General features: G+C 49.7%; 1 protein-coding gene across 2 annotated transcripts in view; it reads right to left on the reverse strand.

Annotated features, from left to right (window-relative positions):
* The window catches only part of NINL (ninein like), a 170,578-nt gene that overhangs the window by 118,091 nt on the left and 37,511 nt on the right, over positions 1-14,976 (reverse strand). For both annotated transcript variants that reach the window (XM_073672517.1, XM_073672516.1), the window contains exons 2-3: positions 5,765-5,959; positions 434-533 (exon numbers count right to left, since the gene is read on the reverse strand). In XM_073672517.1, coding sequence (XP_073528618.1) covers positions 434-533; positions 5,765-5,947 — 283 coding nt within the window. In that variant the 5' untranslated portion in view covers positions 5,948-5,959. The remainder of the gene's footprint in view (positions 1-433; positions 534-5,764; positions 5,960-14,976) is intronic.

Raw genomic sequence — 14,976 nt, forward strand, 5'->3', positions numbered from 1 at the left:
CCTACTCAAATGAATGGGGGGTGGATCTGCAGTACCACTCTGTGCCACTATGCAGCTGACATAGCTGTGCTTTTAAGCTCTGCAACTGATCACATCTGGGCAGCGATGGCATCGGGAACAGTTGCCCACTGGAGGGTGCAGGTCTCGTATTGATGACACATCATAAAAATAGGTCATCAATCTTAAAAGTACTGCACAATCTCTTTAAAGATCATGTAACTTAAATACCTGGAGGGACATTGGTATCTATATATACACACCTCATGGGCTACACACAGATACTTTGAGATTTTAGTGTGGTATCAGTTAAACTCGCTACATCGCCACCTACTGTCAAAAATTTGTGAACTACCACACACTGGAACATATCTGGTAACCATTTCTTGTACTGTACATTATACAATATAGTACTAAACTGAAGTAATTGTCTTACCAGGCTCTAAATAACTACTTTCATCATCATCGGAGATGCTGAGGTTGATAGTTGATGACAGGACAGCCACAAACCCCTCTTTAAATTCTTCAAAATTCACCTAGAGAAAAATATAACATTATCTTAAGTAATATGTATGTACGGGAAAAGCTGTTTTAAGGTGTAATGCTATTTTATCCTAAAAGAGGTTTTACCCCGAATACAACTTCAAACCTCTCCAAAGCATAAGGTATTTGTGTGATGGTTGGGAGTCAGATCACTGGGACCAAGCCGAACAAAATAAAATAAAAAATTGAGCCATGTGTCCACTGTTTAAATGGAGCAGTGGTCATACATGGTAGTTCTGCTGCTTCATTAAAAGTCTATTGGACTGATGGAGATAGTCAAGCACTGAATTTGTCTCTGTCAGTCCCATAACCTGAGTAGAGTGACAGTACACATGCACAACGGCTGCTCCATTTAAAGGGAATCTCTCTTCAGGTATTTGCCACCTAATCTGTGAGCAGCATAAAGAGACTGAGACTCTGATTCCAATGATGTCACTGGGCTGCTTGCTGTAGTATGGATAAAAATCAGTTTTAATCAGCAGGAGATTATCACTAGAGGACTAGTAAACCTGCTGCCAGGTAGTTTTCCATATTTATGAGATCTGTATAACTCCCTGTCCCCCAACACTGATTGGCAGCTATGTACACTCTACATGGGCAGAAAGCTGCCAATCAGTGATGTGGACAGGGTTATACAGAGCTCAGCATGCAGAGAACCGCTAGATCTTCAGCAGATTAAATATGTATCAAAACTACAGCAAGCAACAATGTTGAAATCGGGGTCTCTTTCCAAATCTCAAAAACAGGAATTTTATCAAAACGACAGCAAATAGCCTAGTAAGTGATTAATTGCTGGAATCAGGGTCTCTGCCCCTACATTCTGCCGCTCTCAGATGGCTTAACGAAAACCTAGAGACAGAATCCAGTCAAATAGGTAGCTTGGGACCTCAGTTCTCATAATTGGTGGTGGTCTAAGGAGTGGGTTCGGGGCAGCTGATCAGCAGGGATGCCGGGTGTCAGAACCAGATAAGATAGGATAGGTCATCAATATTTGATCTAAGGATAGCAAATGTGAACGAGAGGAAAGACGTATATCTGGCACCAAGTAGCCCAATAATAATATTGGTTGAAAGGCATATACAAGAGAAAAATGATGTCAAACAATCTTTATTGTATATAAAGTGCAAAAAGGACATAAAAGCACTAAAAAGGTGGAAAAGTTTAGGGTAAAAAAAAAAAAAAAAAGACCACCTGTGCATGGTCCATATTATAATAAAAAATGGACACCTAACAATCTCCCACTTAGTCTAACAGTTTGGAACAAATAAACAGCAATACAGAATATGAGTAAATTTCTCTGAATATACTATATACACTGAACAATACAAATATACATATATATGACTCTGCCCACAGTCACAACACATCAGTCAAAATAGTATGTGTGCCAAGTGGCAAACCTATCCTAAGAGTATGAAGTGTGAACAAGCTATCCCAGAGTGAAAATACCTGTAATGGAAGTCAGATCAAGGAACTGACGTATGACTACAAGGGAAAAAAGGTTTTGTTTTCACTGGGGGATACCTTGTTCACACTTCATTCTCCTAGGATACGTTTGCCATTTGGCACATATACTATTTTGAGTGATAGATTGTGACTGTAGGCAGAGTATGTACCGTATTTTGTGACTGTAGGCAGAGTTATATACCATATTTTTTGGACTATAAGAAGCACTTTTTCCCTTCAAAAGTTTGGAGGAAAGTAGGGGGCAGCGTCTTATAGTCCAGCTGTGGATGGGGAGCGAGAGGAGGAGCCTCAGTGGATGAGGAGTGGGTCACAGGAGACAGGAGCCGGCGGCTGCAGCTAACACGTGTGCCCGCAGTTAAAGAAAATTAATATTAATTGTTCCCACACCCATAGTCCCTCCCACCTCCATGCACTGAAGCCGGCACCGAGAGGTGCGAGGTACTATGGGAGCAGGGAGCGGTGAATAATAATTTTCTTTAATAGCAGGCACACTGTTAGCCACAGCCGCCGGGTGATCACGTGTGCCCATTCTTAAAGAGAATGAAGATTCACTGCTCCCCACGACCATAGTCCCACCAACCTCTATGCACTGAAGCTGGCGCCAAGAGGTGGGTTGGACTATGGGAGTGGAGAACAGTGAATATTCATTCTCTTTAATAGCAGGCACACAGGATCCCTGAGCAGCTCCAGGAGCCGGCGGATGCAGCTATTCAGTGTGTCCACTATTAAAGAAAATGAATATTCACTGTACTCCACTCCCATAGTCCCGCCCACCTTTTGGCGCCAGCTTCAGTGCATAGAGGTGGGTGGACTATGGGCGCGGGGAGCAGTGAATATTCTGGCAGCTGACGTCAGTGTGTCGGGGCACATGGCAGTGACGTCATGCGCTGCTTATATGCTGAAATCTTCTGCTGGCATTGTGTGCAGCATGATAGAAGGCCATATGTACCCCTGGATGGGTATGGTGGGGGCTATATGTGCACCAGGATGGGGAAGGTGGGGGCCATATGTACACCAAGCTGAGGATGGCGGGGGGCCACGTACACCAGGATGGGGGGGGGACCATGTATACCAGGATGGGGATGGTGGGCTATGTATACCAGGATGGGGGATATTAGTACAGAAATGGGGGACATTACCCCTCTAACAGTGTCAGCAGAAGATCCCGCCCCCCCCCCCATAACAGTGCATCATGAACACATTTTTTGCTTAAATTTTTTTTCTATTTTTCCTCCTCTAAAACCTAGGTGCGTCTTATAGTCTGAACAATACAGTATATGTATATTTGTATTGTTCAGTATATTCACAGAAATGTATTCACATTCTGTATTGCTGTGTAATTGTTCCAAACTGTTGGACTATGTGGGAGATTGCTGTGTGTCCATTTTTTACTATAATATGGACCCTGCACAGGTGGTCTGTGTTTTTCCCCTAAACTTTTCCACCTTTTTAGGTTTTTATGTCCTTTTTTGCACTTTATATACAATAAAAGATAGTTTCACATCATTTGCTTCTTGTATATGCCTTTTAATTATTATTATTGGGCTCCTTGGTGCCAGATAGAAGTCTTTCCTCTTGTTCACACTTGTTATTTCTAGTATATGAGCTCATTTACATACCCTATATCATTATTGCAGTGCCATTCCATCCCTCTTGCCTATAGACTATCCTTAGGATAGGTCAGCAATGTAAAAGTAGTGGACAACCTCATTAATCACATCAGATGCAGGAATGTGACTGTGTTGGTTCAGCAAATTCTTTAATGGAAAGTTTTCCAAAGAACAGAGCTGCTAAGTAACATCAGACAGAAAAATACAAATACACACAATACAAGCCATTCTTACAAATAGTTACATTTGACATGAACACACACAAACACAATTCTGTAAAAATAAATATTGAATATACGCTACTAATAATGTCAATCAAGAAGTATGGGTGTTTGCTTTGATTTAGATATCCTAATAAAGTTAATAAACAGCAAATAATGCAGAAAACCATCAGTATTTACAGACAATGGACCTTTATTTTATAAAAGTACATTCACCCGAAGGAAAAAAGAAGACTTTTTTCATGTCTGAAATGCAGCCACCACTAGAGGGAGCTAGGGAACGTACTGACTACTATTTACAGACTGAGCATAAAGGGGGCTGTTCTGCGTTTATCATTTATCAATAGGATAGGCTGATCGGTGGGGGAGGGGAGGGCTGACCACTGGAACCTACAAGAATCATAAATATGGTGTTCAAAACGTTTTTATTAGCAGGATTCTCTTGTGTATTGCAGAGACATGGGGCTCCTGGTCTTTGTGTTAGGCTACATTCACACATCCGTTGGACACGTCCGTGTACGGTGTTTGTTAAATTGGTTATATGATGTACTACAATACTACATTATGTACAATGACAGGCTGGGTTTCATAGGAATAATACCACGGCAGGCCCATCGCTGCTGCGGCAAACCATCGGGACCCCATGATCCCATTGCAATGAGCTCTAAACTGATGGTGGCCATCTTGGAGGCCTTTTCAATTCTGCTGTCACGCTTGGCATTTAAGAGTGCTAGCTCCGATTGCAGGTTACTCATGGATGCCAGCAATCTAATGCAGCCGGCATCTGTGCTGTAAGGCGCGGGCTCAGCTCCTGTGGCCGATGTATAACGTGCCAAAGAGTTTGCTTTCCAGATCTTGGATCTAACGTGATGCGAAGCTCTGGCACGCTGGGCTCCATAGTTGTTGTGGCATCAGTACCAGGACCATCAATCCAATTTAAATTAATTTATCCCATGCACATTACATGCTTGGCCTAGTATGGTTGCAATGGTAACGGTACCACCCAGCGTGCAGGAGTATCGCAACATGCCATAAGGCTTGACTGCACAAGAGAACTTAAGCAATTTAATGAATTTTCCGGACGTCTAGGGCAATTTGGAAATTATGTGCGCCTCTGGTCCATGTTATTCAGTCTACGTAGGGCCAATGTGTCCTTTACCTGCATCCAACATGGAATTCCATAGGAGACCAGTAATTATACAAGAGACCGTAATATTACATTATGGCACTGTATTATGTTCACGATCAAGAGATTAAGTCCACTAACATAACTAATAAAATAATTTTGAATGCTTTAGAGGTTTTTTAACATAAAAAAAATTAACATAGCGAAATCTAAAAGATATAAACAATAACATATCTGCTATTGCTGAATGCCTACATGTAATTTCCCTTCTAATAAAATATTTCCATACGGTGAGCGGCGAAAGGAAAAAACATTTTTTTGCTAAATGGTATACTTTTTTTTTTTTTTCTAATGTTACTTCACGATCAGAAAGCCATAAGGACACAAACAAAATGATAATTAAAACTACAGCTTTTCCCTGAAAAAAAAAACACCACAACACCTTGATGCAATGCTGTCGACCAAAAAAAATATATATATATTACAGCTCTCAAAGTTCGTAGACTCAATTTACCAGGTCATTTTTACTGCAACATAAAAAGGTTGCAAAAATAAAAAAAAAATTAAAAAAAAGAGGCAAAATTTCAGTTTCCCCTGCAATTCTTCCCACTCTGTACTTTTTCAGTCCAAAAAAAAAATATATTATTTATTTTAATTTGAAACTACAACTTGTTTCACAATAAAACAAGCCCTCAATAAAAGTTCCAGCTTTAGGTGGAAGGGAGGAAATAAAGGCGCAAAAACAAAAAAATGACCCAATCCTCAAGGGGCTTAGTGTATTGTATGGAGAGAAGACTTACCCTGGCAAGCAGATCATTTCCTAGCAGTGTTTGTAGAAGAAGAGGGAGTTGAGCATCTAGATGGAGCTTATGACAAAGGTCTGTCAGCTCATCTTTGTCCAGGTATCCAGTGCCCGTTGTGTCACAGCTGCTGAAAACCTCTTGAAGCTGGGACACATATTTGTTCTCTTCTTCCTGGTCCATCCCATAGCAATACTGTAAAAGACATTTATTGATGAGGATTGTAAGGATTCTGTTCTACTGTCTGAAAACACTGTTACAAAAAGGAAATGCTTTGGATACCCTACAACTTACAGAAGAGTAACAATTATATATATGGGGTTTACACATTGTCCTTGGGATCTCAGAACTCCGTTTGAGGCTCCAGCTTTTTCTATGTGCAATGACTGTCCTGTAGAGAAAAGCTACTTGCACATGTAAAGGACAATAATTCACAGTCTAAAGACATTTTTGCCTTAGCTTTGATGCCTAGGTGCCTTTGAACATACTAAATGAGGCAAGATACTGTGTGAAAAAAGTTATATGTTGTCCCAAAAGCAAAGTTTTTTACGGCTAGACGACAGGTACGCACACACTATGTAGGTAAGGGCAGGTGCAGACGACCATATGTTCATCATCTGAGAAAATCGGTCTGATTATGCTGATCACACTCCGATCAGAGTGGGAAAAAATTAAAAATCTCCATCTTCTCTATTCAATCCGTTTGGGAAAATTTGATGTCAATTGAGTGCTGTGATGAACCTGTAGCCGCCATCTTGGTAATGATAAATCATATCCAGGGATGGCCACACTTCAGCAGCCCCCACCCTTGGGACCTTCTGTTAAAACGTCAACTAGATAGTTTCCCCCCATCCAGGCTCCTGTAAGATAAGAAGCCTACTTAACACTTGAATGCTAGGAGCTTCAAAGACTTCGAGAGGAAACACAGCCAGCAGGGGGGGGTGCTTCGTCTATCTGTACCTGACCATTTGTCCCATAGGACTAGTTTCTTTGTCTGTCACAAGCATGGAGGCATAAGATATAGAAACATGAAAAGTACACGCATGTTGCATGGGATGGGCCAATAAAAAAATATCACGGCGTCCCGGAGCCATTGCGCACACAAGCCTCCGCGGTAGACGTTTGTACGTGCTCTGGAAGCCAAGATATAGCGCGGAGCCATTCCTGAGGACCGTATGGTATCATAATTGATATCAAAAGGTCGGTTACGGCGGCCCGAATCCATGGGAACCCCTGGGGGTATCATGAGACCATCCCAGAAGAAGTTATTGGGTTCCATAGAATTTGGGCTTCTGATCGAAGTTAGACCTGAGGGTGGAGACTGAGTCAGCTGACCTCACCAGCAGTGGGCGGGACAGGGCAGGTAAGATAGCAGGACAGACAAGAGACAAGTCAGTCTTGACCCAAGAGTGGGGTGCTGAACATCTGAGCACCAGCTGAGGCCACCAAGGGGAGGAGCAGTTTGACCATGCGGTGGTAGGCCTCAGCCTGTAACAAAGAACCGTGCCTGCGACCGCAGAATCCTCTCCCTGCGTCACAAGAAAATCAAGAAACCGGTAACTGATATGCTGTGGTGATTCTGTGTGTTGTATTCCATTGTTGTATAGTTTAGCCTGACCTTATACCTGTGTATATTTAGTTGTATATCGTGTATCTAGTGTATTATTATAATCAATTACCTCAAGTAATTGTGGGCCTGCCTTTTATTCTGCATAACGAACGCACGTCCGTGTGAGCTCGGCTCAAGCCAAAAACGCTACCCAGGGTTGGTTCCTGACCCGATATAGGCCCATTCACGGACTGGGCGTATATCTAAAATAGGGACTGGTGGCAGCATACCAACTGGGGATTGGGGAAGGCTGGTAGTGACGGTCAGAGGTTCAGATATATATATTCCTGGTGCGGCCAAGGAAGATATATATACCGCCCTCACTACAGAGGGCCCCGATACCCAGTAGGTTACAGGACAGTCTCCCTGGCGACCGCTTATCCTAGGTGCAGTTCCTTGACTGACCTGAGGCTAAGAGGGCGCTAGCGAGTTGTGCTGTGTAGTGACGTTACGGTTTAGTGACGTTGAAGGGATAACACACTACCGTGTTCCCTGCGCTGGTTGCAGCTACCTGGCACTACTTTCTCTAGGTGCAGTACCTTGACTGACCTGAGAGGTAAGGGGGCGCCAGAGAGCTGCACCCACCGGCCGGCTTTCATCACATTGGTGGCAGAGCGGTGGGATTGCAGAATAATAGTGTTGTGGGACCCCTACTCCCAGGCACTAAAGACTGCCAGTGGTAACTTCCACTGCTGGAGTCTTAAGGTCAGCCCAACGTTAGACGGTCAGGCTAAAAGTATAACAAGGTGTGTGCAAACTCAGGGTTGCAGCGGTGTCGGTTACCAAGATGGCAGACGGCACCAGGAGCAAGACCCTGCAAGAGGCTAATGCTACGGTCCGTGTGGCAGGAGGGGAGGACATTGTTACTCATGGCGAGGAGGAGTCCAGCCCGGGCACCTCAGGGAGCCAGTCCCCAGTATACGGTCCCGCAGTGGGCTGCCCACCACCTACCCAGCCCAGCCTGTCCAGATCACAAGCCCTTTTACAAGCGGCTATGGCAAGTCTCCAGTCTCATGGCGATGCCGTCTACAAAACCCTCCTGGCAGCATCAGAGAAGGCAGCGGAGGAGGAGCGTGCAGAGCGGGCTGCGGAGCGGGCTGCGGAGCGGGCTGCGGAGCGTGAAGCTGCAGAGCGCCGGGAGGCTGCGGAGCGTGAAGCTGCAGAGCGCCGGGAGGTTGCGGAGCGTGCAGAGCGAGCTGCGGAGCGCCAGCACCAACTGGACCTGGCCCAGCGGGGGCTTCCGCTAGAGCAACCAACCCATCAGGAGACCAAGTCGTCCAAAGTCCGAGCTGAGGACTTCCCTCTACTGGAGAAGGATGGGGACCTGGACTCCTTTCTGGTGGCATTTGAACGGACCTGTCTTCAGCACCATCTGGCCCGGGATCAGTGGGCCAGATACCTGACCCCCCGTTTGAGGGGTAAGTCCCTGGATGCCTTGGGGGACTTACCTGCCGGGGAGGTACAGAACTACGACTGCATCAAGCGGGCCCTGATCCGGCAGTACAACCTCACTCCCGAGTCGTACCGCCAGAAGTTCCGGAGCCTGCTGCGTGGCCCCAAGGACACCTGGACCGATCATATGCGGGCGCTGTTGAGAGCCGCAGAGCACTGGACCTCGGGTCTAGCGCTTACTACCCGCCAGGAGGTCCAGGAACTGTTCGTCACGGAGCAGTTCTTGTGGAACTGCCCAGAGGACCTCCGACAGTTCCTCCGTGACCGAAAACCAACAGGGGCTTCTGCTACAGCCGCCCTGGCAGACGAGTATGCCAATAACAGGGCGCCTGAGCTGAAGAAGTCTGCCAGCAGCACCTGGAGAGGGGGTAAACCCAGTCATGCCCCTGTTTCCCCGGCCCCTAGAACACAAGGGGTGTATCCCCCTGTTGCCCTCTCCAGGCAAGGACCAGACGTAAGACGTTGTCATCTATGCAACAAACCAGGACACTTTAGGGCTGAGTGTCCCCAGCGCCAAAAGACCCCATCCCAGTCCCAGAGAGCGCCCAATGTTTTGTGTGTGGGAGGGGGTGGTGGTAGGTCCCTGGACAACATCCAACCCGTCACCATAGGCCGTTCTGCGGTCATGGGACTGCGGGACACGGGCGCTGAACGAACACTGGTACGGCCTGAGGTGGTGTCCCCCCAGGACTTGGTACCAGGAAAGACTCTTTCCGTCTCCGGGGTTGGAGGCGTGGAGCCGGCACTTCCCGTTGCCATGGTGTATTTGGACTGGGGTGCCGGAAGGGGGATGCGGGAGGTGGGAGTAACGCCAAATATTCCCGCAAATGTTTTATTAGGGACCGACTTGGGGCGTCTAGTATCGCAGTATGTACCCTCTGAACCCCCAAGTTCGGCCCCCCAAGAGTGTATTGATTTGTCTGCTGCTAATGCCAACCATGTTGTATGTAGTGTGTGTCCTGCTGAGGAGGAGGGAGTGAAACCTGAGGGTAACACCTGCACAGACACAACACAAACAGGGTTAGTGAAAGCAGGTGGGGAGTGTGGGGATGCCCGCAGAGGTGCTCAGCCGGCGTGCCGTGACCTCTTGTCCTCCGGTGAGGGAGGGGGCGGGCAGGATTCTGTAGAGGGAAGCTCAGGGATGGAGAGGGGGGCAGCTACCGGCAGTGTAGGGCTCCCAGGGGTATCCAGGCTGCTGAGTATAGGCCCACTGCAGGGGGAGGAACAGGCCATGGGGGGTGGGGGTGTCCCAAGAGAGGAGCCGCCAGGTAAGACCCCAGGGCAGGAGTTCCCCACATCCGAGATGTCCAAAGGCCTAGGAAGCCTGCCTGATCGGGCGGCTTGGTCAGAAACAGAGGGGAAGCGGGCACTACCCACGGTCACAGCGGTCATAGCCGCTGTCACCAGGAGTGGGAGCGCCGGAGCCCAAGGAGCCTTGCAGAGGTCCGACGGCTTCCCCACTTCTGACCAAGTGTCTGCCGGGTCAGACAGCGGCCAGGTGACATGCCCGGAGGGGCTGACGGAGGATGTGGCAGTTTCGTCGATTCTGGCCACATCAAGTCAGGAATTTCAGGCTGCGTTGGAAGCAGACGACAGCCTGAAAGCTCTCAAGGAACAGGCGGCACAGCCTCCCATGGAGTCAGACTGCGAGCGTGTGGTCTGGGACCAGGGACGGCTGTACCGGGTAACGGTCCAGCAGGGTTCACCGGAGGCGTGGCCCAGGGACCGACAGTTAGTGGTACCCTATCCGTTCAGGGCGGAATTGTTGCGGATCGCACACGAGATTCCGATGGCCGGACACCTAGGGATCGCTAAAACCAAGGCCAGGATAGCTCAGCATTTCTACTGGCCTGGGATGGGAGCCGCGGTGGGTGCCTACTGCCGTTCGTGTGACACCTGTCAGAGGGTGGGGAAGGCGGGGCCGCGCCCCAAAGCCCCACTGGTAACTCTGCCAATCATCGAAGAGCCTTTCTCGAGGGTCGCTGTGGATCTTATTGGACCTCTGTCCACTCCCAGCCACTCCGGGAAATGCTTCATACTCACGGTAGTGGACTATGCCACCCGGTACCCGGAAGCGGTAGCTTTGTCGTCCATTCGGGCCGACAAGGTGGCTACCGCCTTACTGGAGATCTTCTCCAGAGTGGGTTTCCCCCAAGAAATGCTCACCGACCGAGGGACCCAGTTCATGTCGCGGCTGATGGAGTCCCTCTGTAAGCAAATGCAGGTGCAACATCTGGTGGCCAGCCCGTATCACCCACAGACTAATGGCCTGTGTGAGCGGTTCAATGGCACCTTAAAGCAGATGCTTAAGATGTTGGTCGACTCCCACGGGAGAGACTGGGAGCGTTACCTCCCACACCTCCTATTTGCTTACCGGGAGGTTCCGCAGGCCTCAACGGGGTTCTCCCCCTTTGAGCTCCTGTACGGGCGACGGGTACGGGGCCCCCTGGCTCTGGTGAAGGAAGCATGGGAAGGGGATTTGGCCACCCCCGAGGTGTCGGTCATCGAGTATGTCGTGCGCCACCGGGACAGGATGATGGCCTTGGCAAAGCTGGTGCAGGACAATATGGCCCAGGCCCAGGCCGACCAGAAGCGGTGGTACGACCAGAATGCTTGTGAGAGGACCTACCAGGTGGGTCAAAAGGTGTGGGTACTGGTCCCCGTACCACAGAACAAGCTTCAGGCAGCCTGGGAAGGTCCCTACTTCGTGCACCAGAAACTCAATGCCGTCACCTATCTGGTCACCCTGGATCACGCCCGTGGAAGGAGGAAGGCCTTCCACGTGAACATGATGAAGGCTCATCATGAGCGGGAAGCGACTGCCCACCCAGTGTGCAACCTTCCCGAGGAAGGAGAGGTAGAAACCCTCCTGGATCTGCTCACCCAAGCCAAGGCGGGTGGGTCCATCGAGGATGTGGGGGTTGGCCACCAGCTCACGGAGGACCAACGGTCCCAGCTGGGGACCACCCTGCACCCCTTCCGGGGGCTGTTCAGCAGCCTGCCCGGAAGGACTGAGATGGCTGTCCACGACGTGGACACTGGCGATCACCCGCCGATCCGGCGTTCAGCATATCGGGTCTCTTTCGAGGTGCAGGGAAACATGCGCCAAGAGATAGACGAGATGCTGAAGCTGGGGGTGATCCAGGCATCCAGCAGCGCGTGGGCCTCGCCTGTAGTCCTCGTACCAAAGAAGGACCGAACTACACGGTTCTGCGTGGACTACCGGGGGCTCAACGCTGTAACGGCCACCGATGCGTTCCCCATACCACGCATCGATGACCTGCTCGATCGGATGGCCGGGGCTAAGTACCTGACCATCATGGATCTGAGCCGGGGGTACTGGCAGATTCCTCTGACCCCCGCGGCAAGGGAACGCTCTGCCTTTATCACCCCTTTTGGACTGTACGAGTCCACAGTGATGCCATTCGGCATGAAGAATGCCCCTGCCACTTTTCAGCGGATGGTCAATACGCTGCTTGAGGGACTTGAAGGGTACGCGGCTGCGTACTTGGACGATATTGCAGTCTTCAGTCCCACTTGGGAGGATCACCTAGAGCACCTGCGGCAGGTGCTCGGTCGGATCCACCGGGCAGGCTTGACCATCAAGCCGGAAAAGTGCCAGCTGGGCATGAGTGAGGTCCTCTACCTGGGTCACCGGGTAGGCGGGGGGGTTCTGAAGCCAGAACCGGGGAAAGTGGATGCCATCGCATCCTGGCCCACTCCTAGGACCAAAAAGCAGGTGATGTCCTTCTTGGGGACCGCCGGGTACTATAGGAGGTTCGTCCCACACTATAGCACCCTGGCCAAGCCCCTGACGGACCTCACCAAGAAGAAGCTGCCCGTCGCAGTCGACTGGACAGTCGCCTGCGAGACAGCTTTCGGGGCACTCAAGGCCGCCCTAAGTAGCTCCCCTGTACTGCAAGCTGCCGACTTCGACCGGCCGTTTGTGGTACAGACCGACGCCAGTGACTTTGGCCTCGGTGCTGTGCTAAGTCAGGTCAACACGACAGGCCAGGAACATCCTGTCTTGTACCTGAGCAGGAAGCTACTGCCCCGGGAGGTGGCTTACTCCACGGTGGAAAAAGAATGCCTGGCAATTGTATGGGCCCTGCAGCGTCTGCAGCCCTACTTGTACGGGAGCCATTTCACCGTGGAGACGGACCACAACCCCCTCAGCTGGTTACACACGGTCTCTGGGTCGAATGGCAGGTTGCTACGCTGGAGCCTCGCTCTCCAGCAGTACCACTTCTCCATTCGCCACAGAAGAGGCCGTGACCACGGTAACGCTGACGGGTTATCCCGGCAAGGGGAGGGTGCAGAAGGACGCACGGGGGAACACAGGAATGTGCTACCCCCTCGCGCCCTCGTATAGGGGGAGGTGTGATGAACCTGTAGCCGCCATCTTGGTAATGATAAATCATATCCAGGGATGGCCACACTTCAGCAGCCCCCACCCTTGGGACCTTCTGTTAAAACGTCAACTAGATAGTTTCCCCCCATCCAGGCTCCTGTAAGATAAGAAGCCTACTTAACACTTGAATGCTAGGAGCTTCAAAGACTTCGAGAGGAAACACAGCCAGCAGGGGGGGGTGCTTCGTCTATCTGTACCTGACCATTTGTCCCATAGGACTAGTTTCTTTGTCTGTCACAAGCATGGAGGCATAAGATATAGAAACATGAAAAGTACACGCATGTTGCATGGGATGGGCCAATAAAAAAATATCACGGCGTCCCGGAGCCATTGCGCACACAAGCCTCCGCGGTAGACGTTTGTACGTGCTCTGGAAGCCAAGATATAGCGCGGAGCCATTCCTGAGGACCGTATGGTATCATAATTGATATCAAAAGGTCGGTTACGGCGGCCCGAATCCATGGGAACCCCTGGGGGTATCATGAGACCATCCCAGAAGAAGTTATTGGGTTCCATAGAATTTGGGCTTCTGATCGAAGTTAGACCTGAGGGTGGAGACTGAGTCAGCTGACCTCACCAGCAGTGGGCGGGACAGGGCAGGTAAGATAGCAGGACAGACAAGAGACAAGTCAGTCTTGACCCAAGAGTGGGGTGCTGAACATCTGAGCACCAGCTGAGGCCACCAAGGGGAGGAGCAGTTTGACCATGCGGTGGTAGGCCTCAGCCTGTAACAAAGAACCGTGCCTGCGACCGCAGAATCCTCTCCCTGCGTCACAAGAAAATCAAGAAACCGGTAACTGATATGCTGTGGTGATTCTGTGTGTTGTATTCCATTGTTGTATAGTTTAGCCTGACCTTATACCTGTGTATATTTAGTTGTATATCGTGTATCTAGTGTATTATTATAATCAATTACCTCAAGTAATTGTGGGCCTGCCTTTTATTCTGCATAACGAACGCACGTCCGTGTGAGCTCGGCTCAAGCCAAAAACGCTACCCAGGGTTGGTTCCTGACCCGATATAGGCCCATTCACGGACTGGGCGTATATCTAAAATAGGGACTGGTGGCAGCATACCAACTGGGGATTGGGGAAGGCTGGTAGTGACGGTCGGAGGTTCAGATATATATATTCCTGGTGCGGCCAAGGAAGATATATATACCGCCCTCACTACAGAGGGCCCCGATACCCAGTAGGTTACAGGACAGTCTCCCTGGCGACCGCTTATCCTAGGTGCAGTTCCTTGACTGACCTGAGGCTAAGAGGGCGCTAGCGAGTTGTGCTGTGTAGTGACGTTACGGTTTAGTGACGTTGAAGGGATAACACACTACCGTGTTCCCTGCGCTGGTTGCAGCTACCTGGCACTACTTTCTCTAGGTGCAGTACCTTGACTGACCTGAGAGGTAAGGGGGCGCCAGAGAGCTGCACCCACCGGCCGGCTTTCATCACAAGTGCGTTCCGATGTTTTCCACGGACCCAAAAACACGAATGGGCGAGTGCTCTCCGATTCCCAGAGGAGAGCCCTGCATGCTGCGATTTTTATTTTTCCTCGGACTACTCTGTCCAAGGAAAAAAAGCGGACATGTGTACGGCTCCATAGATGGGTATGAGAGCTAGCTGTCAAAACCATGGATAGCACCCGTCCGATTGAAACGGTCATCTCCACACGCCCTTAGATGAACACAATTTAATCAGATTCTCTCTAAAACTTCAATGGAAAAAGGAAAATAATGTATAAATG

The sequence above is a fragment of the Phyllobates terribilis genome, unplaced genomic scaffold (genome assembly GCF_046119375.1).
Source record: "Phyllobates terribilis strain yellow unplaced genomic scaffold, ASM4611937v1 Scaffold_3__8_contigs__length_932513732, whole genome shotgun sequence".
In the NCBI taxonomy this organism is placed as follows: domain Eukaryota; kingdom Metazoa; phylum Chordata; class Amphibia; order Anura; family Dendrobatidae; genus Phyllobates; species Phyllobates terribilis.